This window comes from Clarias gariepinus, chromosome 2 (genome assembly GCF_024256425.1).
Source record: "Clarias gariepinus isolate MV-2021 ecotype Netherlands chromosome 2, CGAR_prim_01v2, whole genome shotgun sequence".
In the NCBI taxonomy this organism is placed as follows: Eukaryota; Metazoa; Chordata; class Actinopteri; order Siluriformes; family Clariidae; genus Clarias; species Clarias gariepinus.
The window spans coordinates 6,995,380-7,018,300 of record NC_071101.1 but is presented as its reverse complement, the minus strand read 5'-3'; the positions used below and the strand labels follow the sequence as shown (position 1 = coordinate 7,018,300).

General features: G+C 38.9%; 2 protein-coding genes across 2 annotated transcripts; both read left to right on the top strand.

Annotated features, from left to right (window-relative positions):
- The first annotated feature begins 684 nt into the window (after positions 1 to 684).
- Positions 685 to 2,969, top strand: lye (lymphocyte antigen-6, epidermis). Its single transcript, XM_053490436.1, has 3 exons — positions 685 to 900; positions 1,873 to 1,983; positions 2,301 to 2,969. Exons 1-3 carry the CDS (start codon positions 849 to 851, stop codon positions 2,543 to 2,545), a joined length of 408 nt encoding a protein of 135 aa, XP_053346411.1. The 5' UTR covers positions 685 to 848; the 3' UTR covers positions 2,546 to 2,969.
- Positions 2,970 to 15,187: 12,218 nt separating this feature from the next.
- On the top strand, positions 15,188 to 22,887 carry clic1 (chloride intracellular channel 1). Its single transcript, XM_053483660.1, has 6 exons — positions 15,188 to 15,550; positions 17,878 to 17,987; positions 18,117 to 18,242; positions 20,335 to 20,441; positions 20,525 to 20,706; positions 20,806 to 22,887. Exons 1-6 carry the CDS (start codon positions 15,509 to 15,511, stop codon positions 20,965 to 20,967), a joined length of 729 nt encoding a protein of 242 aa, XP_053339635.1. The 5' UTR covers positions 15,188 to 15,508; the 3' UTR covers positions 20,968 to 22,887.
- Positions 22,888 to 22,921: the final 34 nt, after the last annotated feature.

Below are 22,921 nucleotides of genomic sequence, written 5' to 3'. Positions count from 1 at the left end.
AACCTGATGGGCCATGGGAATCTGGCTTTAAAAGGGGACACATTTGCTTTATATTTAGTCTTTGTTTACCAATTTTAAATGGTTTCAACCATATTGCGGGGGAAAATAAATGGGTGGAGCAACTACTCCAGCACGGAGTGGCCGAATAAAGACCCGGGTTTGGTTCCATCATAGCAAGAATGAGATGAGCCATATTTTAAAGGTTAAGCTCTTAACCTGGACACCATCAAAGACAGTGGATGGAGTATTGGGACAATGAGATGAGACCATATTTTCAAATCAGTCAGCTGTCATGCGTGCCCGCAGTGTTCCACTAGTTCCAATTTCTCATGGCATTTATTAGTGATGTCCTTATTTACTCTCCATCCTATGAAAGCCACATCTGCCCTATTTGACTAGTCTTTCAAAGCCAGCTTAACAATCAACGTCAGGTCGGAGGTAAAATGCAAATGTGGAGTTTGTCATGTGTGGAAGGGGAGGTTTGTCAAGGCTCCTGTGTTGAAAGTTCTGCATGTGCTCTACCCGGTTTCTCCAGAATCTCGTGTCATCCCGGCCTGCTAAACCACATTTCTCCCCTTTAGACATCACCTATAAAGAAAACCCTCTATAGGTGTGTGCGTGCGTGTGTGTGTGTGTGTGCGTGTGCGTGTGTGTGCGCATATTCACACCTCTTTCTCTGCCCATATCCCCTCTGTATAAATGTCCCCAGTCATCACACAGTTCCCCATTTTAAGGACTGCTGCAAGGACACGTCTGGCAGGACACATCTTTAAGGACACATCTTCTACAGAGTATTGAGTGTGTATTCGTGTGTGTGTGTGTGTGTGAGATACAAACCGAGCATCAGGATGAAGCGTGTGCTGTTGGGATTTGTTACAGTTATCGGACTCTTCGCTCTCGGTGAGTTCAGGCACGAAAATACGCTCATTTTTTTTTTTTTTTTTACTATTTTTTTTATTTTAGTTTAACTATAGGTAAATACAAAAAGGCAGGATAGTTCATAATAAATAGGTATATTTAAAAAAAGAAATATTATCGTTTTAAATCAAATCTAGATCTAGAATATTTAGATATATCTCCTATCTAGTTCTCTATCTATCTATATAGATTTAGTAGATACTTGGTTGGAATGCAGTATCTAATCAAGTATCTATCTATCCATATAGACAGACAGACAGACAGACAGACGACAAATTAAGCCCAGTGTACTGTGTAGGATCCTCCGAGGGTGTGTTTTGGTGCCTGGCACCGACACATTAGCGGTGGATCCTTTGGGTGCTCTGGGTTTTGGGGTGTGGCCATTCTGGACCGGACCTGTTAGTCTGGCACATCCCATGTGCTCGATCAGATTTGATCTCTGTGGATTTGGAGGTCGAGGCTGTGGCCGTGTGCTTTTTGCTCACTTGGTCCCGTGTGCTTGCGGGCTGTGGTGCAGTGTGTGTGTTAATATACCTTTCTTTCATGTCCAGCATTGACTGTTTTTGTGCTGGCCTTCGGTGCCTATAGTCTATAGAAGAAAAATAAAACTCTACATTTAGCAACAATTCCTTAATTAAAAGAATAATAAAAGTTAAGCTATAAATCACATAAATTGTTTTTGATGATTTATTATAAATGCATTTACAGCAAAGTGACTAAGGTCTCTCTCTCTCTCTCTCTCTAGATGCATGTGTGTGTGTGTGGTGGGGGGGGGTTGTTCACATTCATAATAATAATAATAATAATAATAATAATAATGAGTAAATTGAGCTGGTTGGAGCATATGGGGAAAAAAACAAGAAAATGAATACAGTATAAAATAATGTATTGTAGTAGCATAAAAAGTTATTTAAAATTCTCTCTCTCTTTCTCTCTATTTCTCTCTTTCTCTAGCGGAGTCTCTAAACTGTAATCAGTGTTCATTGAGTCTGATTGGAGTGTGTCTCTTCCCTACAAGCACTACCTGCACCACCAACACGTCTGTGTGCACCACGTCAAAAGCCAGTAAGTCTCATTAACCAGTTCATCATCCTTACCAGTCCATCACTTTATCATTTCCTTTAAGCACTCTCTTTTTCTCTTGACAATAAAACTGATATGACCGGGTGGGACTTTAGAGCAGGTCTTCATGAGGTGTCGTAATGACTTTAATTAGAGGGAGTTCTAGCAAAAAAGCTTAGACTGATTACAGACTAATCAGAAATGTACTTTTAATGAAATACCTGATGCAGTAAACACGTACATGAGTAACATTGTAGTGCTAATTCTGGGATTTAGGAAATGGATTACAATTCGTATTAACTGCTGTTTCTCCTGCGCAGGTTTTTCGGGTGTCTCTGGCTTCCTGGGCTTTGGCTCGCAGGGCTGTATAGAGTCATCGAAGTGTAACACCACATCTGGCACCATCCTGGGAGCGACATACACTGTCACTCAGACCTGCTGTAGCACAAACACCTGCAACCCAGTCACTGTGTCTACAAGCGGCGCCTCCTACGTCCAGCTTTCCCTCACTGGGGTTCTGAGTGCCACCCTGCTCGCCTGTGTCTGGGGCCAGTCCGTCTACTGACCACTCGATCTGTCTGTCTAAATATCTGACGTGTTTATAAAGACCTCACTCTTAAAATTTTTAATGGAAAAAGTTTAGCGAGAAAACACAGATTTGGCAAAGACTTGGTGTTCTAGTTAGTATTAAATATATAATGCAAATATATTAATGTAATTAAAAAAAATCTTGTCAAGATGATAAATTAACCTACACAGTTAAGAGTAATGGATTTTGGATAACGAATCTTATAATCAAAAGATAATCCACTGTGACGATGTGCATAGATATGTTTAAAATAACTATGTGATTATAGTTTGTACAATGGGAAAAGAATGCAATACGCTAAAAAGCTGTATAATGTTTTTTATAGTAAAAAACTAAGCATTTGGGTCATTTTTTGAAAATGAGACATTGCCAACAAATAAATTTTACTGTGATGTACAAACCTTTCATATGTACTTTAATGTACATTACTGTCCTTGTCCTACTGCTCTTATCTGATTTACATACTTTAAATAAATAAACTGGAAAAAAAAAAAAAGGATTTTGGTTGCAACTTGTTCATCAGAGTCCAGGTGCAAACAACATGAAGTATCTCAGTGTAATATAAGAAGGTGCCATATCCACAAGCTTGGAAGAACAAGCTGCCTAGAACTTCAGGTCCTCTTCTCAAAGTTCTTTAACTTCAAATCAACTTTTACACCATACTACAGGCATTCCATCATCTACAGTATGGTTAAAACAGGTACGTCAGGCTGAGCTCAGAGCTACTGAAACCAGATCAGACTGGGTTGATCTGATCTTCAGCGAAGTCAAGAGTATTGACAAATATAATGTGCCTAACATAAAGTCTTGTTTGGTGGTGTGGACTAGAGCTACTGCACTGATTTAAAACCAATCAAACTTTTAAAATTTGCTCCTCACAAGAAGAATACGCTTATGTGATCATGCCTCACCAAAATAAAGCCTTCAGAGGATCAAGATTTGATGATTTACATAAAGCTGGAAATAGTTACAAAGGGATTTAAAAGACTTTAGAAATTCATTAGTCTACAGTTTACAGTCTACTGTGGCCACTCTAACAAAAAGTGGGCGGCCCAGTAACAACTGACTTGAAGAGCACAATCAGGACCCCATTACAGAAGGTAAAGAAACAACCCAGAGTGACAGTCAGAAATTTGAGGACTTCAACTGCGAACTGGTGAAGGAAGTTGCCTCTTACTGAAGAACATTTCTGCATGCCTGAAATTCAATAGCGATATTAACAAAACGTTTTGTGCATTAATGACACTAAGATTGAACTATTTGGAAAAAATTCGCAGCAACACAACTGACGTGAAAAAGGGTACTGCAAAACATTACAAAAACATCTATGGTGTATGTATGGTGCAGAAAACATGTTTTCAACCTGCTTTGCTTCATCAGGACCTTACTATATCTTGCCCAAAATGCAAAAAAAAAAAAAAAAAAAAACACAAAAAATGCAAACGAGTTTAGATCAGCTACCAAAAGTACACGCAACCGAAAGTACATGCAACCACTTTGGTCGCTCGTACGCTGAAACTTCTTCCCATAGCAATGCAGAATCCAACCAAAATTTTGGTTCGTAAGTCAAAGGTTTCATATGCCGAGGGTCCACTGTTTTTTTTTTTTTTAACAGTTAAAGTCAGGGATAATTAGTGCCAGGTAGGTTTAGAAAGCCTTTTTCTCTTAATAAATGAAATCATATAAATAAATAAATAATAGTATTTAATTGACTTTAATCTTTGTGTAATATTAAAATGTGTTTTATAATCTGAATCATTTAAGTGTGACAAATGTATAAAAACCTATCTTCTAAAAATCATTTTTCACGGGACTGTATAGTTTTGACTTTAGTGCAATGGAAACTCTTATATCCATAAAGAGAGAGGAAGCATGTCTTTAAATCTATGTCTTTGTGTGTTCATGTGTGTATACTGTGTTCTGATACACTCCTCAAACAGGTTTCCTTACTTCATTTCTTCATAATGTCTAAAAACGTAGCTTGCCAGTAATTAGATGAGGATGAAAACCCCTAGGCAAATGACAACCTAATATCTACACGAAACATATTTCTCTGCATGGTTGTGTCTTTTTCAACACAGTTCCAAACTGCATTTCATCCAGTACAGTCACGCTTGGTGTCATTTAGTTTTAGGGAGTGGTATGCACTAAGACATCCGGCGTCACAAACGAGACTTATATCTTAGACTATTATCTTTCAGAGTATAGTGTAGAAAAACCTTCTCCACAACGTAAGGATGAATATCGCTCTTAATACTGCATTTAGGTTGGGAAAACAGGAACATGGACTTGGGTGAAGTAGTTTTCCTGGCTTGTACCTGAGATGTGGTTTTTCAAAATACCTCAAGAGCGGTTCATTTTTCCCCTCCATGTACCTCAAAGTACCACAAAAACATTGATATCTTCCAGTTCCACTGTTTAGCAATGTTTTCTTCCAGCAATGCTGGTTGTACAGTATCTTCAGATTTTCTAGCATTTTAGAACTTATAATCAAAAATAAAACCCCAGGTAGTCATGTGGTGATAATACAGTAAGTCTCAGAATGTCCCTGCCCCAGTAAGTCCAAGTGTTGGTCCCAGGATGTTTAAAATTACCGTGTTGTTTTCCTTCTTTTTCTTTCAGCTGCTCCTATCAGGGGTCACCACAGGAGACCATTTGTGTCCATCCAACTCTGTCTACCCATTTTTCCTTGTCACACCAGCCTCCTGCAAGTTCCTCCCTCACAACATTCATAAACCTTCTCTTGGGCCTTCCTCTTCTCCTCCTGCCTGGAAGCTCCATCACTAACATTCTCAACCCTCAATCCCTCCTCGGCACATGTCCAAACCATCTCAATCTGGCCTCGCCAACTTTGTCCTCAAGTGGTCCTACCTTCGCAGTCCCTCGAATTTACTAATTCCTAGTCCTGTCCGTTCTTGGCAATCCCAAAGCAAATTGCATCTTCAGCTTTGCCACCTCCAGGTCTGCTTCCTGTTTTTAGTGTGCGGTGTCTACAAACCATCTAACCTTGCTGGTATCACTAAACTTTTTCTTTCATCTGATCAAAAAAAAAAAAAAGAAACGGCTTTCATGTCTAAATGCCTCTAGTCAGGAACAGAACAGAGTTGTATGTTTTGCATGGCTTGGCACAGAGGTAAATATCTGGTCCCCATTGCTTCCAAAATGCCTCAAGAGCTATGAGATCAAACACTAATCAAACACTTTAAACCTTTCCTGAGTGTGTTAAGCTCTTGGTTTTCAACGAGAAGGTTGGAGGTTCAAACTCCAGCTTCACCATATATATATATATATATATATATATATATATTATGGCAAGCCGTTTAGGAAAATATTCATGAGAGAATCGAATAAAAACTTTATATTCAGACTTTCATTCAATATATTCAGAATCCATTCTATATATATATATATATATATATATATATATATATATATATATAGAGAGAGAGAGAGAGAGAGAGAGAGAGAGAGAGTTTCGTTCAATATATTCAGAATCCATTTAATATATTCAGACTTTCATTCAATATATTCGATTCTCTCATGAATATTTTCATATTCCTCATATATATATGAGGTGCTGTATAGGGCTTAAATCAAACTTTTTTTGTATTGTGTAGTCATGCCTTGTTTGAATCAGGGATGAAAGTTAACCATGGCATCTTCCATATAAATAAATTAAATGTTTTGTCTGTACATTGGTCAGCTCTCCCTATTTCAATGATATACAGTATTTACCTTTCATACATTGGAGGACTTAAATTTTCTGTCTGTCTGTCTGTCTCTCTGTCCAGCATCTGACCAGACAGAATTTATTAAAACTTTGCCAGTACTTTGGTATTTGGTATGTGCCGCATTTAATAATCTACTTCAAAATAAGCTACTAATAAGCTACTTGCTCCAATAAATATCAATGAGAAAAGCTACACTGCATATTTTTGCTGCGAGATATTCAACGGTAAAAAATATGATTTCTTTGTATGTAAAGACAGATGGACTCGTACTGTATGTGGATTTTAACCTGAAATTAGAGTATAACCGATTACAATAAAGCTGATCAGATAATTTTTTACTTTTACCCTTTTAACTATTTCTATAAACTCTTTTCCCATCGAAAATGGGTACTAGGACTAGTTATAATTTATATTCGAAATGTGAGTTCATTAACGCTATCTATCCCCTCCAAAATCTGTGCATGCACAGTGCTGGTGCTGATCTCACCCTCTGAACTGCAGACCATAACTGGAAAATAGGAAGTCAAACAGGACAGTTATTAAACAGAAAGGTGTTCAGAACTATCATCCAAAGAGCACAAGTCAGATTCCCCGGTGATGTTACAGCCATTCTTAGCCGGAACCATAGACAGTAGGTTGGCTGTGATCTCTCAGAAGGGAGGGGACCCATAACAATAATAATGAATCATAGACAATCATGACGTCTGCCAACTCACGCAAGTGGAAGGGGTGGATAGCTCTTAATGAGAAGGACAAGATGTGCTCAGTGGCATTACGTATATCAGAGGAAGAATGTAAAAGCCTACGTCCTTTCTGGTTAGTGCTGTTGCTGATGGAATGATAAAATTAGGCAGAAAAATCATATTAAGAAACGTGACTTTTTAATTAACCTTGTTTCATTGTTCTCCTTTTTGTTACAATTAATTTTTGTTGTTGTTGTTACTGCTTAAGTAATGGTTCTGCCAAAACCAAGGATTTTTAACTGAACTTTCAGCATCACTGGACAGAAAAACACTAAAGACTAGAATTAAAATCTGGTTAAACAGCATTCCCTTTCCTTTTAACTCTTTTTCTTTTACAACAAACTGCAGTTTGTGTTATCCAACAAAAGACCAATAGTGGCCCATTTATTTTACTGCTGAACGTCAAGAGCACAATAGATTAACCCTTATGCAGGATTCCTCAGCTGCCATGCAGAATTCCTTCTTTAAAACAAAGGTGTGCGCAGCTTAATTTTTTGAGCTAAGTGCTATATAAACATACCATGGTCCAACTGGTTTCTGGTTATTATCGGGTCGCCATTGTAGCCTGAACGTTAGCCACAGGTTATGTTTAGGTGAAAAGTTGTTCTGAGTACCTGTGGTTAATTAAAACAATAGAATAAACAATAAATGCTTATTTAAAAAAAAATAGAAAACAATAAAAGCCACTTGACTTGAGTAAATCATACAAACTCATCCAACAAAGACGGTTTGATGAGGCGATTGTGTGGTCTTATCTGCTTTTCCCCTTTTTAACAACGTGTTTTCTAAAAGATAACATGTTGAAGATTGTTTCTAGACTTTCTCTTACATGTAACATTACTCACATGTAATATTGTGGTCAATATTGGGGTTACGTCTTTCATATCCAAAAGTGAAATCTGCAAAGTTTGAAGTCGTGCCTCCAAGTGAGGCTTAGTCCTGTACGGTACACCTCCCCCTTTGTGTAGTCCCACAAAAAAAAAAAAAAATGTCAGCATGTCAGAAAAAAAAACCCAGAATCAAAAAAGTTATACACAGGCACCAGTCAAGAGATAGAGCCAAAACCATTCCAAAGGTTTTATCACTGCCTGGAAGCACAGTGAAGTCTACTGTATTATTAAGAAGTGGAAGGTATTTGGTACAACACAGACCCTTACCGGATCAGGACTGGATTGAGGAAAAATCTGCTGCCTTCTGCCAGACAGACATGACAATCACCCAAAGCACACAGCAAAACTGACCACATCTTAGCTGAAGGAGAAGAAAGGTGAATGGCCTATTCAGAGCCCAGACCTAAAAACTTTAAAAATCTGTGGAATGAGTCGAAGATTGAATCAAATTTAACTCAACTTGAGCAGTTCTGCAGAGATGAGTGGGCAAATATTGCAAAGTCTGGATGCACAACGCTTTGTGTGCCATTGAGAACATTCTCAGTTTAGCTTCAGCTGATTGGGTTTACAAATCATTTTGATAAGGAAGATCCTTTTTCATATCAGTGATTATGTTTTTTATTTATTTATTTATTCTGACATGTTGGTGTTATATCGCTCACTTGGATTTTAAAGGTTGCACTGAAAACAAAACACTGTTTTTATTCCAGGCAGCAAAGCAACAAAATTATTATTATTTTTAAAGGAGGAGTGATTTTTTTTTTCTATACCCACTGTACATAAGCTCTGACGCATGTTATTCCGCTTGTGCATTATCATGATACAAGTTAAACGCAAACCAAAGACATTTAAAAATACAAGCCTTCGACTTGGTAAAGTCACATGACATAAGGGTGCGGATGGAAAACACTTTTCCTTCAATAGCGTCTGTCTTGTTTGTCTTATAAAGATGTTCACGTGTGCATGTCCAGAAACACAATGGATATCTTCTGACTAGCTACAATTAAAAAAATGTTCCGTCAGTCTGTGTGTAAGTCTGTTGGTAGAAAAAGTCTCGTTAGTGTAATAAAATCAGGACAATGTGCAATTTGTCATTAGTTCATACCATTTTATTTATTTTTATACGTTTTATATCTGTGTGTGTGTGTGTGTGTGTGTGTGTGTGTGTGTGTGTGTGTGTTTATACACAGTTTAAGCGTGGTTTCTACTCAGCTTGAAGTATGACTCACCATCTTGACTCAGTCAATTACAGTCATGTGGTTTGGACTGTTAGACCGTGTAATTATGGAAAGAAAATAAGATGTTACCATGCGAGAGGAGGAGTAAGAGCGAGGAGATTTCCTCAGTCACATGTCTCTCATGTATCAGGCTTTTTATTTAGAAAGATGAACAAAAAGCAGAAAGTTAGCTAATCTTACACAACTTACACAGCTAATCTTACACAACACAATTCAGACAAATGGCTTCCTAATAAAAACGCTGAATTCTGCTCAATCAAAGGTTTTTTTTCAGGAGAAAATAAACAAAAATGTTTAAAAATAGCAAAACATACACTGAGAACTGTGGAACTGTGTCTGTACTATATTGTTCCGCCACGCCCTGTGAGGAACCACACCTGGATTTTCTCCGTATAAACCCTCAGCATAAGGACACGGCGTAAATGCTAAGCAGGTGTGAACAGATGGAGTTAACATTGGTTGTAAACACACGGAGTAAACACACTGCGGAAATGCTGAGTATAATCACTCAGAGTAAACACTGAGGATAAATACAGAGTAAATAGGGAGTACAAACACATGGAGTAAACACTGATCATACACACACTGAGACAGAAACACTGCTGAGCATAACGACCAAGTAAACACTCACAGGAAAAATACTTAACATAAACAACTTGTAAACAACAGAGCATACCCACTGTATATAATACTTGGTGTTAACGCTTACTTGGCGTTTTTATTATATTTACAGCAGAGCGGTGTATTACAGTGTTTTTGGATTGCTTTTAAAACAGGGCCTGTGTTTTCAAAAGAGTACACACAATTAGCACAACCACACACCCAATTTGCACGATCCTTTGCATAATTAAACACTCTTGTAAAACCTATACACTTATGTTTAAAACCCACACTTTTTTACCATAAGAAACACACATTTCACATTTACCATACTGGCCAGAGAATTTCATCAACATCGCAGGCAATGTTGTTATTAGCAAGACACCTTGGAAAGAAACGTCTTGAATGACGAATCCATCCTTGTATTGCGGCTACCTCCATCTGGTCACGGGCCTCCTCCATGACTTGGATGAGGGGTACCTCAGCCTGGAGACGGAGATCATATACCTTCCACCCACCCGACGAGAAAAACTCTTCTATCGGGTTAAGAAATGGAGAGTATGGTGGAAGATATAGGATGGTGAAATGCGGATGTTGCTAAAACCAGTTCTAAACCAGAGCAGAGCGGTGGAAAGACACATTGTCCCAGACAACAATGTATTGCATATGATTGATTTGATTTGCTGCTGTTATGTTGTGCAGTTAGTCCAAGAATGTAAGTATGAGTGCTGTGTTGTAAAGGCACATGGCGGTGGAGGACCTCATTCTGTGTAATGGCTGCACAGAGTGTTATATTTCCCCCACGTTGCCCTGGGACATATAGCCTTGTGGCCAATTACGTTTCTTCCCCTCCTTCGTGTTCTCGTCAGGTTGAACCCAGCCTCATCTACATAAATGAACTCATGCTGGATCTCCTATCCATCCATTCGTAAAACTACCTGAAGAACAGTCTCAGGCAAAATACAGTAATTAGCAAATCCAGGTGGTTGGAACAAAATACTGGGGAGGACTTTTACTCATGGCACCTGGACTTGACACCTCTGCTCTTTCCATTGTGCTTAAAGACTGATGAACTCACCTGCTGCTTTTCAAAGTGTTTAAACACCTGATTGGTGTGTCTACAATTAAGCAAACAAGTGTTTGCACACCTGATGACTGTGTTGAACCAATTGGTTGGACGGTGCGGTAATTTGACAGTCAGTGCTTTGGTATTGCTAGGAAGTGACTTTATGATAGATTTTTGTGTGTAATGTGTGTGTAGCGTTTTGCAACAAGTGTGAGGTGCTTGTCAAAGTGCTTATAGTTGTGCAAATATGGGCTGATGTTTTGCTTCTTGAGTGTAAGGTTTTGCTAATAGTGTACTACTTTTAATTTTAGTGTCTAAGCAATCCAAAAAAAACTGTAACAGGAGTCAGTGTCGCCATCTAGAGTGTGTTATGATGTAATATATTACAAAGCTTAAAGTGTTCTGAACTGAGTGTTCTGACCCCTCCCTGTTCACTGACCAGTGAGGCTCAAAAGTAATTGAATAAACTACCATCATGATTGTTAGGCTTATTTTTATCACTTGGATGCGAAAACACTTTGAATGAATGACTGATAAACATCTGATCAGATATCCGAGGTGTTTATGTTGCCCCGGTAATACACACAGGTGTCTGCATTGGTGACCTGGCAATGTCTTCAGAATGGTGAAATTTTGTTGAGCGAAGGTGCCTTAACTGACATTCCCTGTACAGGGGGCATGAAGCACACTTTAAAGTACACTGTGGAATGAAACACAGCCATAAATATCACTAAAGGCAGTTTCCTCCCTTGGGCCTCTAGTCACTGCTTGTTCGTGGGAGAGAAATAGAAACAATCACAAAACCAACAGTGGTATATTGTTCTTAATGTTTTAAAATCATCTTAAACTTTCCCAAAGTTAAAAGCTACAGCACTGTTATAAAGCTACAACCACTTCAGGATCCATCCGGCTACTTCGATCTTCATCAACGCTATACAAATAGAATACAATTGAATTGAATCAATAAACACCAGAGAGTCCGTTCCATTAGTAACAATGATTGCCCAACTCATAACCCTGTCTGATGATGATGATGATGATGTGGTATGGTTTACAATCTCTAACTTCTCAATATTCTTCCCTTGGGCAGGCTTTTGGCTTTTTTTTTTTAGTTTACTTTTGGAATTCGGAAGAGCTTCATATTGCCCACTGCTGCTGTAGTTCCTCAAGCTCCAACTGAATACACTTGAGTGTTTGATTTGGCAAGTTCAAGCGCTCCCTGGCCATAAGCTAAAGCTACACTCAAACTATATCTAAAGTCACATGAGGTTTTGTCACCTCACACAGTCATGTGAAATTTAGTAAATACCCGTGTGCAAGCTAAATAAGTTAGCAAATGTTTATTCATCATGCAATCAACTGTGGAGCAACTTTCTGCTCTTATTTAGAAATATACTTATTCAGCACACACCCATGCGTCTCATCAACATCCTCATGGTGTCTGTTTAACATGCTGAATAAACTATCAAGTATAATAAAAATTGAAGTCATACTTTTAACCTTGTAGTCATTTTCATGTGACACACACTATCAGTGTATAATCAGCATGCTGTTTGTTTACTGGGTCACTGATGCTCATTAAATATAGTCCTTATGTTAGTCTAATCTGTATGTCTTTGGATTGTTGCTTGAAACCCACCTGAACATGCAAGCTTTCCAACTTTCCTGAGGCGCATATCGAACCCTTGACCCTGGAGGTGCAAGACCACTGTGCTGCCTTTATCTTCATTCTGATGATTTTTGATGTAAAAGGTAACTGAAGCCATTTACTTGTATCTAAATAATTGTTTGTTTGTTTGTTTGTTTTGCAGGTATTTCTAAAAAGGTGTGTAATGAGTGAATCTATCTGATCTACCGTACATTAACCCTAGTCATCAGGCTACTGTGGGTACGTTACAAACCACACAGTATATTAATACATACTGTTATTTTTATGTTGCTGTTGTTGTTGTTAGTCTTGCAGCTGCTTTCACGAGGAGTCGCCACATCAGACCATCTGATCCACACAACAACTTGCCATGGGTTTTATGCTCTTTTAAATGCAATGCTCCTGTTTTATCCATGCTTGGGAACGGCAATGAATCCAGTGGATGTGGTTTGGGCATAGGGTTGAAGACTAAACCCGAGACTTGCATGGCAGGCAAGTGACCTACTGTACCACTGAGCCACCAATGCTCCAATCTGCTGTAATTTTTATAAAGTGTTTAAAACAGTCTGTCCACAAGAGGGAGACATTTACATTAAATCATATCTCACTTGCACCTCTTTGGACTGCTCCCATAAATAGCTACCAAAAACAAATTTAGCACTTATTACTCATAATAACCAAGAATCAACAAAGTCTTGGATCTTAATCTTAAGACTTCAGTCTCGTTTTAAGCCAGCGGGTCAAATTTATTCCAAACTCTGGTGGGTTCATGTTTTTTGTTCAAAATCCAATAAGAGAGGACGACGTTTAAGGAATCCAGTTCTGAGAAAATCCTTAAATTTACTGGAATTTATTTAGGAAATATAGGATTCATTTAGGATAGAGAATCTAGTTGCCTTTAATCCTCCTACGCCTGACAATACGAATTAGAGAACACTGATTTGGAGACTTTTTCCTTCTTCTTGTTCTTCTTCTTCTTATTATTATTATCATTATTACTACTACTACTACTGAGGAACATTTTTCTCATGCTAATGTTGTCCTTGACATATTACAATACATTTGGTTAAATGTTTCCTTTTGCAAATAGTCCATAGAGAACCTTATGCAAATCTTAGATGATCTAAAATTAGACCAGAATTTTAATACCATCCTGACTAAAGGTGCAACACCCAGAAGTAATGCATCATCAGAGGAGGTAATATATTAGTTAAAATAACAGTGAGTGTAACTTATGTTTAGGCTACCTGGCTGTGTAACTAGCTTACAGGACACTGAGAATAATTTCAGATCCAGTTTTTCATGCCATAACCTTAGCAAAGTCACTGAATGGTAATTCGCCTCTGGTGCAAAGTTAGAGCAAAACTTACAGCAAAAGTCAAAACACAGAACAGAACTTAAAACTGTACATTCAGGCAAATCACTCTGTAATAACTGATAAATACATTAATTATTTTTACTACAAAACTTAATGTAAAGCAAATCATATTGAGTATTTTATTAATATCTAGCATTAGTACACATTGTTGACAGTTTAAAAGTTTGTAGAAATAGTTAAAAGGTTAAAGCAAAAAAAAAATCTGATCAGCTTTAATGTAAGCAGCAGTGTTGTGTGTAAGGCGTTAGAGTACTCGGATTACTTTTTTGATGTAACGAGTAATCTAACGTGTTAGGGACGCCATTTAAGTACTCAGTTACTTAATTATATTTTCAAAAATGTAATCCATTATTCAGACAATTTATGTAATCCGTGAGCCAAACAGCAGTCATTCCATTAGTGTGTGTGTGTGTGTGTGAAAGTCATCCTACAAGCCCTATCCCCGATAACCCACCCTCTCTGTTATTCCTGCTGTTATACCCCCATGCGGTTTGACTATGCGAGGACCGACGCACGGAAAGATGGGAACCTAATCACAGCACCAAAACTTGAGGTGAATCATGATGAACCGTACTTACGGCCACCGCGTGAAACCGCGTAGGTAAAATAGGGGTATTAGTGGTTAACAGATTATGGGCCAAACTTCACTGAGTGATGATGGTAGAATAATTATAAAGGTCTTGGCTAAAACAACATGCATGAGGAATCACAAAGGAGTTTTTATTTTCTGGAATGGAAAAGTACTCGAACTAGTTACTTTTATCAGAAAGTAACGCTGTAATGTAACTGATTCCTTTTTTAAAAAAAAAAACTTTCTGTCTAACTTATTAATAAAACAAAATAAAAATTTTAGGTTGAGTATCTTACGCCTTGTTTACACTAAGCTGAATTTCTTTCATCGTCAGCCAAACACACTCCCTGTTCAGTAACCGGAGAGTACACACACAACCAATACCCCTATTTTCAGAATCTCACTCCAAGCTTTTCTGAACAGATGGCAAAATGCTCATGAATGAAGGTGTAGAAAAAATTGTAACACCACACACACACACACACACACACTTCTGTTTCAGGGAATTACACATGTGCCATGTGCTTCACTAAAACCTGTTAGCACAAAGTTAAACAGTTTGGCTAAATTCTAACTATATATTTGATATTTATATTTAGAACTATAAAACGATATGTCTACTTAAATAGCCTTGATAATAATAAACTGATGTTAAATATCACCCTTTCCAATATGGCGGCCGCGCTGACGTGTCGCGCGAGCTAGCAAAAGAGGCTAATCTTCTTTGCGGTCACCAGGGAGACGGAGCTGCGCGCGGAGGGGAAGTGGGCTGAGTCTCTCTCTTTCTCCCTCTTTCTCTCTCAGTCTCATTTGCGTCTACGAGTCTCAAAAGCTCTCTGGGATAAAACCTAATATTTTAAAAACTCTCCGCTGTGGACATTTTACTTCCTCTCCAGTTCCACATCTCTGGCGTTTCCTTGGAGATTTCCCGGGAGTTCTGGAGCGTCATTTTGAACCGGAAGTCAGATCGGTTTTGAGTTTTTTTCCCCGTTTTTTTACGCAAACCGGTTTAGTTAATTATCCAGATTTTGAATTTGGAGTTTTGTTTGGTGCGTTAAGTAAATCTGAAGTAAAATGAGCGACGCAAATCAGCCGGAGATTGAGCTGTTTGTGAAGGTGAGTCGGCGGATTATGGCGAGTAAGAGCTAGAACTATTAATAAAACTAGTATTACTTATATTCTCTCTTATCTCTACCTTGTTAACTTACTAAATAAGATGTCTATGATGGTGGAACATCAATCTAAACTTACATTTTTATGCTTATTTATACACTCCAGTGTGATATAAACTTATTATAACAGTCTTTTAATACAACTTGTCCGACTTTTAAACTATAATTTAATGTGATTAAAATGTATTTTGGAATAATAAAAGCATTGTTTCCAAAAATCGGGGTATCAATTACGTCACTGATTAAAACTACCTGATAAACGGTACTTGATAACTGTGCAAGGTGTAACCGCGTTCCAAAAAACCCGACTGGGTAATATCTAGTGCCCTAGGTCTAACGGTAAGTCTAACGGAGTTTAGTTCACTGCTGTAAGGAGGCGCGTTGGATTTAGGACGTGGCCTCGCGTTTACTGCTTCAATAGACAAAATGGAGTTTGAATTAAAAAAAAAAAAAAAAAAACTCAAACCCCAAACCTAACGGATGTTTCCTAACGTCTTCTAACGGCTATTTCTTTTTTAGGGCGGTGCCATTTTGAAAACTTTAACTTTAAAATATAGTATTTACTATATAGTTTTATTGAAGTAAAAACCTAATTTGGTCAAATCTAGGGGCGTTGTCCCTTGAGAGAGAGAGAGAGAGAGAGAGAGAGAGAGACTGTTTTCAGGGCCCTGAGGGAAGTGTGTGTGTGTGTGTGTGTTTTCCCAGGCTGAGGTAAAGACTCACATTAATAAAGCAGTCATTGTGTGAAGGAAAGGAGTGTGTTTTTTGTCCTTTTTCCCCTCCAGAATGAAAGCGGGTATTGTTTAACACCCAGCCTCTTTCACTTTTCGGTCATTTCCGCACATGGACCCGTTGATCCAGCGGCACTCAGACCTGCGCTAGTTAAAATGATCACAACACCCCATCAAATGTAAATCAACATTAATAAATGTTCAATTACAGAATAACTTAAAACACCACACTACAAGGTCTTCTCAAGGTCAGCAACGACAGCCATGCTAACTCTCTTCATGTCACTGGAAGTCGTGTGGCGAACGTGGTCACCAGACGGTCGCGGATGTTCGCCCGCCAAAAGCGTGGCACGTGGCGAAAGGAAGTTGTCCGGGAAAACACTCCCAGTAGAAGAGAGCTTTAAAAGAACAGAAAAAAAACTAGAATGAAGTAGTCATGTTTGGTCGCCATAGCACCACAGGCTGGCTTTAAGTTTTTTGTTTATTCATTTAAAGCTTTATTTCTCTTAGAATCGCAGATAAAATAAAGCCGTGGTAGTGAGGAGTTCAGAAATAGTGACAAAGGAAACAGTTGTTGACCAAAAATCTAACTTTGTTATTATACTGTAAATATATATATTATTAAAAAAGTGTTGAACGACAATAATGTGTGCAGATGAACAAACAATGCAGAATCATGATTGGTCCTTGGGAATGGTACTGAACCGTGGATGGTTCATGAAAAATGACACTGAACCGTGATTGGACGTTGTAAATGATGGTGAACCCCAATGGATCTTTGGGAACAATGCTGAACCGTGATTAGTCATTGGGAGCAACGTTGAAATGTCATTGTTTCTAGGGTATGATGCTGAATTGTGATTGGTCATTGGAAATGATGCTGACCACGTGGTTGGTCCTTTGGAACGCTGCTGACTCATGATTGGTCCTTTGGAACGATGCTGAATTGTGATTGGTTTTTGCAAGCAATGCTTTAGCACAGTTGGTCTTGAGATCGATACTGACCCCTGATTGGTCGTTGGAACCGATGGAAATTAATAATCAGTTCAAAATGTTGCAAAATTTAGCAAACGAGACTGTTTCAGAGGTTAGTTAATTAGCAACCTAGCTCATCAGTCAATTTTGTAAAGAGAATATAAGTTTCTTCATAATCTTTACAAACAGTGATAGCTGATATACTGAGGCTATCAGCTTTTCTATCTTATTACTGCTGTACAGTGTATGCACTATATTATACCACCACACACACACACACACACACACACACAGATGCAAAACAAAGCGCACGTATAAAGGTTAATACACAGGCCATCTGTTCAGCTGTGAGGAAATAAGGATGTTTGTTTTTCTCTCTATCAAATTCCACATTGTTCTACTGGAGCATTATGGAGGCAAATGAGAGAGCTTTAATGGGCTGCAGCATTTCTACTGCGTTCGAAAGGCTTGTTTGTTACAGTGTAAAACATTTTTTACTTATTTTATTTATATTGCGCATTATCATTTTCAGCTACTTAAAGTTTGTGTGTGTGTGTGTGTGCAGGCCGGGAGTGATGGACAAAGCATTGGGAACTGTCCTTTCTCCCAGAGGCTCTTTATGGTGTTGTGGCTGAAAGGAGTGACATTTAACGTGACCACTGTCGACATGAAGAGGTATGTGTGTGTGTTTCACCACTTTCTCCCCTTTTGTTTTTACTCCATACTACTCATCCTCTGGTCATCTTTTTATATAGTTCATGTTCTAATGTATTTAAAGATCACAAATGTCTTAATAAAATCCAGGAAGCCAGACATCCTGAAGGACCTGGCTCCAGGGGCCCAGCCCCCCTTCCTGCTGTATGGACGGGAAGTGAAAACGGACACCAACAAGATCGAGGAGTTTCTCGAGGACCACCTCTGCCCTCCGAAGTACGACACACTCGTTTATTTACTCTTACTTTGTTCTCACCTATTCGTACAGGTTTTCATACAGGTCCGTCTTTGTTCTGTTATTATTGACGTAATACCACGTTTCTTATTTCATCATGTAGTATATGCATTATTATGGCTTTATTACAGTTATAATTATCACAATTACCTTGTGTTTGTATATTAATGTTGATTTGAATATTAATATAATTTAAATGAATATCATTAAATATCATTGTCATAAGGAACTGTAACCAAGACAAGATTTAAGATTAATACATTTGGAGGGCTAGATTCAGGGCTTGACATTAATTCTTTTGTAGTCTTGTTAGTAAAAAATCAATAAAAGCAATTGATTAATTTACAGAATATACAATTATAACGAGGATAAATTTTATAGTAGAGATGATTCTGGCTTAACCAAACCACCCTAACCATTTATCATGTTGGAGTTAAGACATTTAGCTACCATGCAGTACTTACCAGAAAGCGAGATGGTCATTAGTTTAAAGATGGCATATGGTAGAGCTTCACAGCTATTTAAAGTGAAAACCCTTTAAAATTTTTCTCTGAAATGTTTCTCAAACTAGCGACGTGTGAAACCAGGATGATGTGTAACATTGGTGGTTCAACCGGTTAAGGCTCTAAGTTACTAATCAGAAGGTCGTTGGTTCAAGCCCCAGCACTTCTATCCTGTTACTCCCGAGCTCTTAAAAAAGGCCCTTAACAGTATCTCCTCCGGAGAGCGCTGTACCCTGCAGCGCTGACCCCAGCTTCCTAGCTCGGATACTTGAAAAAAAATTATAATAATTTGACTATTTCATTGGAAACATGTGACATATAAATGACTCTTCATCTTATTCTCTTAATAATATGAACGATTATTCTACTGTACATGTGAGTGATGTTTAGATGAAGAGTTATAGCACCTGGACACACTTTACACTCGGTGTGTGTTCAGGATTTTAAACTGTAAAAACAACCTGGTAGTGTGGACAGACTTGTGAATGCATCGTAAATTGCATTTTCTCCTATGCTGCATCATACTTTATATTTTTGAACAGGAAGTGGTGTGGCAGTGTTCTCGTATCGTGGGAGCATTGCCACACCAAGAAAAAGACAAAAAAACATGCCATACTGGTAAGCTAACCTGTCCTATTTTACCAACAGTTTCCTTTCAGTTTCTGTCACTGGCTGATGCAACCAAACTTACACCCGTTAAATGACGAGCTGTTTACACGTCACTCGTAGCACGCAGCTTCATTAAAGGGTGTGACAGGCTGTCTTTGAGTCGGGGGAGGAAGCACGGGTGGGGTTTTAATGTTTTGTTTCCGACGACTGAGTTAGGTAATCCACTTACTCAAACCCAAAGCATTAATGTCAAGCCCAGAGATGGATGGGTATCATCAAAGTGGTGATAGATGGGTGGTTTCTGGGGTAAATGACTGGGAGGGTGGGTGCATGTGTTGGTGGTGGATAAATGGGTGGGTTAAAAAATACATCAGTGGTATAAAGATTATTTAGCAGATAGATTTATAACTGTAATTAATAAATAGGTAGTAGAAAGGATAGGTAGACAGATGGTAAGTGATGAATGAATGGGATGATGGATGGAAAAGTGATTGGATGGAGGAATGGGATGATAAATGGTTAAGGGATCAGATGTATAGATGGATGGGTAAGTAATTGGATGGATGAATGGGATGGATGTTTAAGGGATTAGATGTATAAATGGCGGGATGGATGGCAAAGGGATTGGATGGATGGATGGATGGATGTGTAAGGGATTAGATGTATGAATGGCATGATGGATGGTTAAAGGATTGGATGGATGGGTAGGTAATTGGATGGATGAATGAGATGATATGATGGATGAATGTGATGGATTTGTAAGGGATTAGATGATGGATGAATAAGTGATGTGATTGATGGATGAATGGAATGATCAATAGTTTGATAAGTGATTGGATATATGAATTGGATGGGTGGCTGGATAATTAAGTGATTGGTTGATGTATCAATTTTCCTAACCTTTGTTGCTTCTTCTCTGATTGCTGCCCCAAACACACACACACACACACACACACTACAGGTACCCTCGCCTGGCTGCTCGTAACCCCGAGTCCAACACCGCTGGCATGGACGTCTTCTCTAAATTCTCCGCCTACATCAAGAACTCCAACCCTGGCATGAACGACAGTGAGTCTCACCAACAACAATAATTACGATAATCACGATAATAATAATAAAAATTAAGCATCTAATCATGTATTTGTGTGTAGCCCTGGAGAAAGGCCTGGTGAAGGCTCTGAAGAAGCTGGACGAGTACCTCAGCTCTCCTCTACCTGACGAGATTGACGAGAACAGCGCCGATGACGTCACCACATCGTCCCGCCCCTTCCTGGACGGTCAGGAACTCACGCTGGCCGACTGTAACCTTCTGCCCAAGTTACATATCGTCAAGGTGACACGTCTTAGCTAATCACCCTAACACACACCTCGTCTAATGTAGGTCTCTTACTGCACTTACATTTAATCCCTTTTTTTTCTTCATCTCCTTCAGGTGGTGTGTCAGAAGTTCCGTGATTTCTCCATCCCTCGCACTCTGACGTCGCTATGGCGATACCTGGATGCCGCGTACGCGCGTGAGGAATTCTCCTCCACCTGTCCGAGTGACCCCGAGATCCACATCGCTTACTCGTCTGTCGTCAAAGCTCTCAAATAAAAACACACACACACACACACACATGAGTTTTGTATATAAACACACACACACGGTTTATTGTCTGTTTGCATTTTTAGTAGTTGTTAAAGAGACGGTTCAAAATTCACGTTTGCTCATTAATTCAAAAAATCCTTTTAGAAGCCACGCCCCCTAAAACCCATCTCCACTCATGTGATCGTTGAACGCTTTCGGAAGGTTGTCTTTTTTTTTCTTTCCGAACCGTCCCTTCAACAAGCGTCTCATGAGGGAAATCAAACTCATTAGGGAGCATGCTAGTCGCGCAATACACACCTACCTTTACTTTCTGTTCTGGTTTTCTTTTCTTTTTCACACACTTGTGCTTTCATTCACAACATTGAAGGATGTGTCAACCGCCGCATCAGCTCATCACACCTCATACACACTAACACCGTATCTCAAGATTTCATGCTTAGCTTAACACACGGATTTTAAACAGCTGAAAATAGTATTCATTAAGGGACGGGGCTTAAGTTATAAACTCAAACTTGATCATGTGACGGCCGCATTGGTCTGTAATTCATACTGCAAAATGAAGACTTTAAACAGCATCGATTGTTCGCTAAATTAGCATCATGCGGTTATCGCTGTAGACGCTAATCTAGCTTCGTTTATCTTTTCAGTGAAGTGCAGCTGAAAGAAACGTGTGTGTGTGCAGTTACTCTCAGGATGTCGTCAGTCCACGCTCCATCTCTGTTCCTCTTTCGGAAACGAATCCCCCCGCCCCACCACCACCACACGACCGTTTGCTCAGCGCGGCGTAGTGATAAAGCAAGCATGAGCATGACAAATATTGCATTTGAAAACCACACACTCAGAACAGGATCTGTTTCTCAGCCCGTGTGTACTAGTGCACCAAAGTGTGAGAAAGAACGAGGCGCAAACTACTTCATTTTTAAAAAGCACAGTATTTTCAGGTCACACACACAAACACATATGCAAGTCTGTTGTTGTACACACAGGCACAGTGACCTGTTGTGTTCTGGAGACACCACAATGTGTGGTGTCACATTTCTCTTTCACACAGGACACAGCCTGGGACTGAGTTTCAGACGGAGGTTGTGGGTGTTAGAAACACACACACACACACAACATGCCTAGATATGTTGAACCTTGGAACTTTAGTTTGAACCAGGATGAAGATTTTCAAGCAGGAATGTCAAATACTAAAACACACACACACCCTCAAACTATTTTTTCAACATAGATAAATAGAAAAGGAGAATAACACACAATAAATAAATGCTGCTACCTGTGAGTCATTTGCCCCGCCCATGTTTTTTTTTTAGACCTGCCCTACAAACCATGCTTTTATGAATGATTTTATAATTCTATATTTATTCTCTTATTCGTCTGTACTTAGCCGCAAAAACCTCTAAAACAGGTCTTTTTTTCAAGATTCAAAAACACAATAGAAAGTATTTTTTTACATTTTACAAATCAGAATATTTCAGTATTTTACTATAAATAAAGAAAACGGAAGTCAAGGCGTCTGAGATTAAAGCTTCACTCGTTAAGTATGCTGTGTTTGTGCATTAAGTTTCTAAACTACGACGCAGAGACGCAGATTTCCTGTAAAAGAAAGAAGTGTGATTGTCCTCAGCGGCGAGAGGAAAACCCCCTCCTCTTCCTCCTCCTCGACCGGCCCCTCAGTCTATAACCTCGCTGTCCTTTTTTTCTTCTTCCTCTTCCTCCGCCTCTCCATCTTCTCGCACTTCCTTCTGCTCTCTCATTTCCTTCCTCTTTCTGCTGGGTGTGTACAAGCTGATAATCACCGCTGCACCATCTGGTTAGAACTGGTTAAAGCTTATTCAAATACTTAGGTCTGCTGTCTTCTGTATGCTTTTTTTTTTTTAAATAAGTGTAAGTACATGGTGCATAATAAAGAACGTGAAAGGTCGACTGATGGACTCGTCTGTCTATTTATTTTTTCGCC

Excerpts from the sequence above, each read along its gene's own strand:
- clic1 (XM_053483660.1), top strand. The coding sequence starts at position 15,509 with ATGAGCGACGCAAATCAGCCGGAGATTGAGCTGTTTGTGAAG. Across the intron at positions 18,243-20,334 it reads GACCACCTCTGCCCTCCGAA|GTACCCTCGCCTGGCTGCTC; the intron begins GTACGACACACT and ends CACACACTACAG. Across the intron at positions 20,442-20,524 it reads CAACCCTGGCATGAACGACA|CCCTGGAGAAAGGCCTGGTG; the intron begins GTGAGTCTCACC and ends ATTTGTGTGTAG.
- lye (XM_053490436.1), top strand. The coding sequence starts at position 849 with ATGAAGCGTGTGCTGTTGGGATTTGTTACAGTTATCGGACTCTTCGCT. Across the intron at positions 901-1,872 it reads TATCGGACTCTTCGCTCTCG|CGGAGTCTCTAAACTGTAAT; the intron begins GTGAGTTCAGGC and ends CTCTTTCTCTAG. Across the intron at positions 1,984-2,300 it reads GTGCACCACGTCAAAAGCCA|GTTTTTCGGGTGTCTCTGGC; the intron begins GTAAGTCTCATT and ends TCTCCTGCGCAG.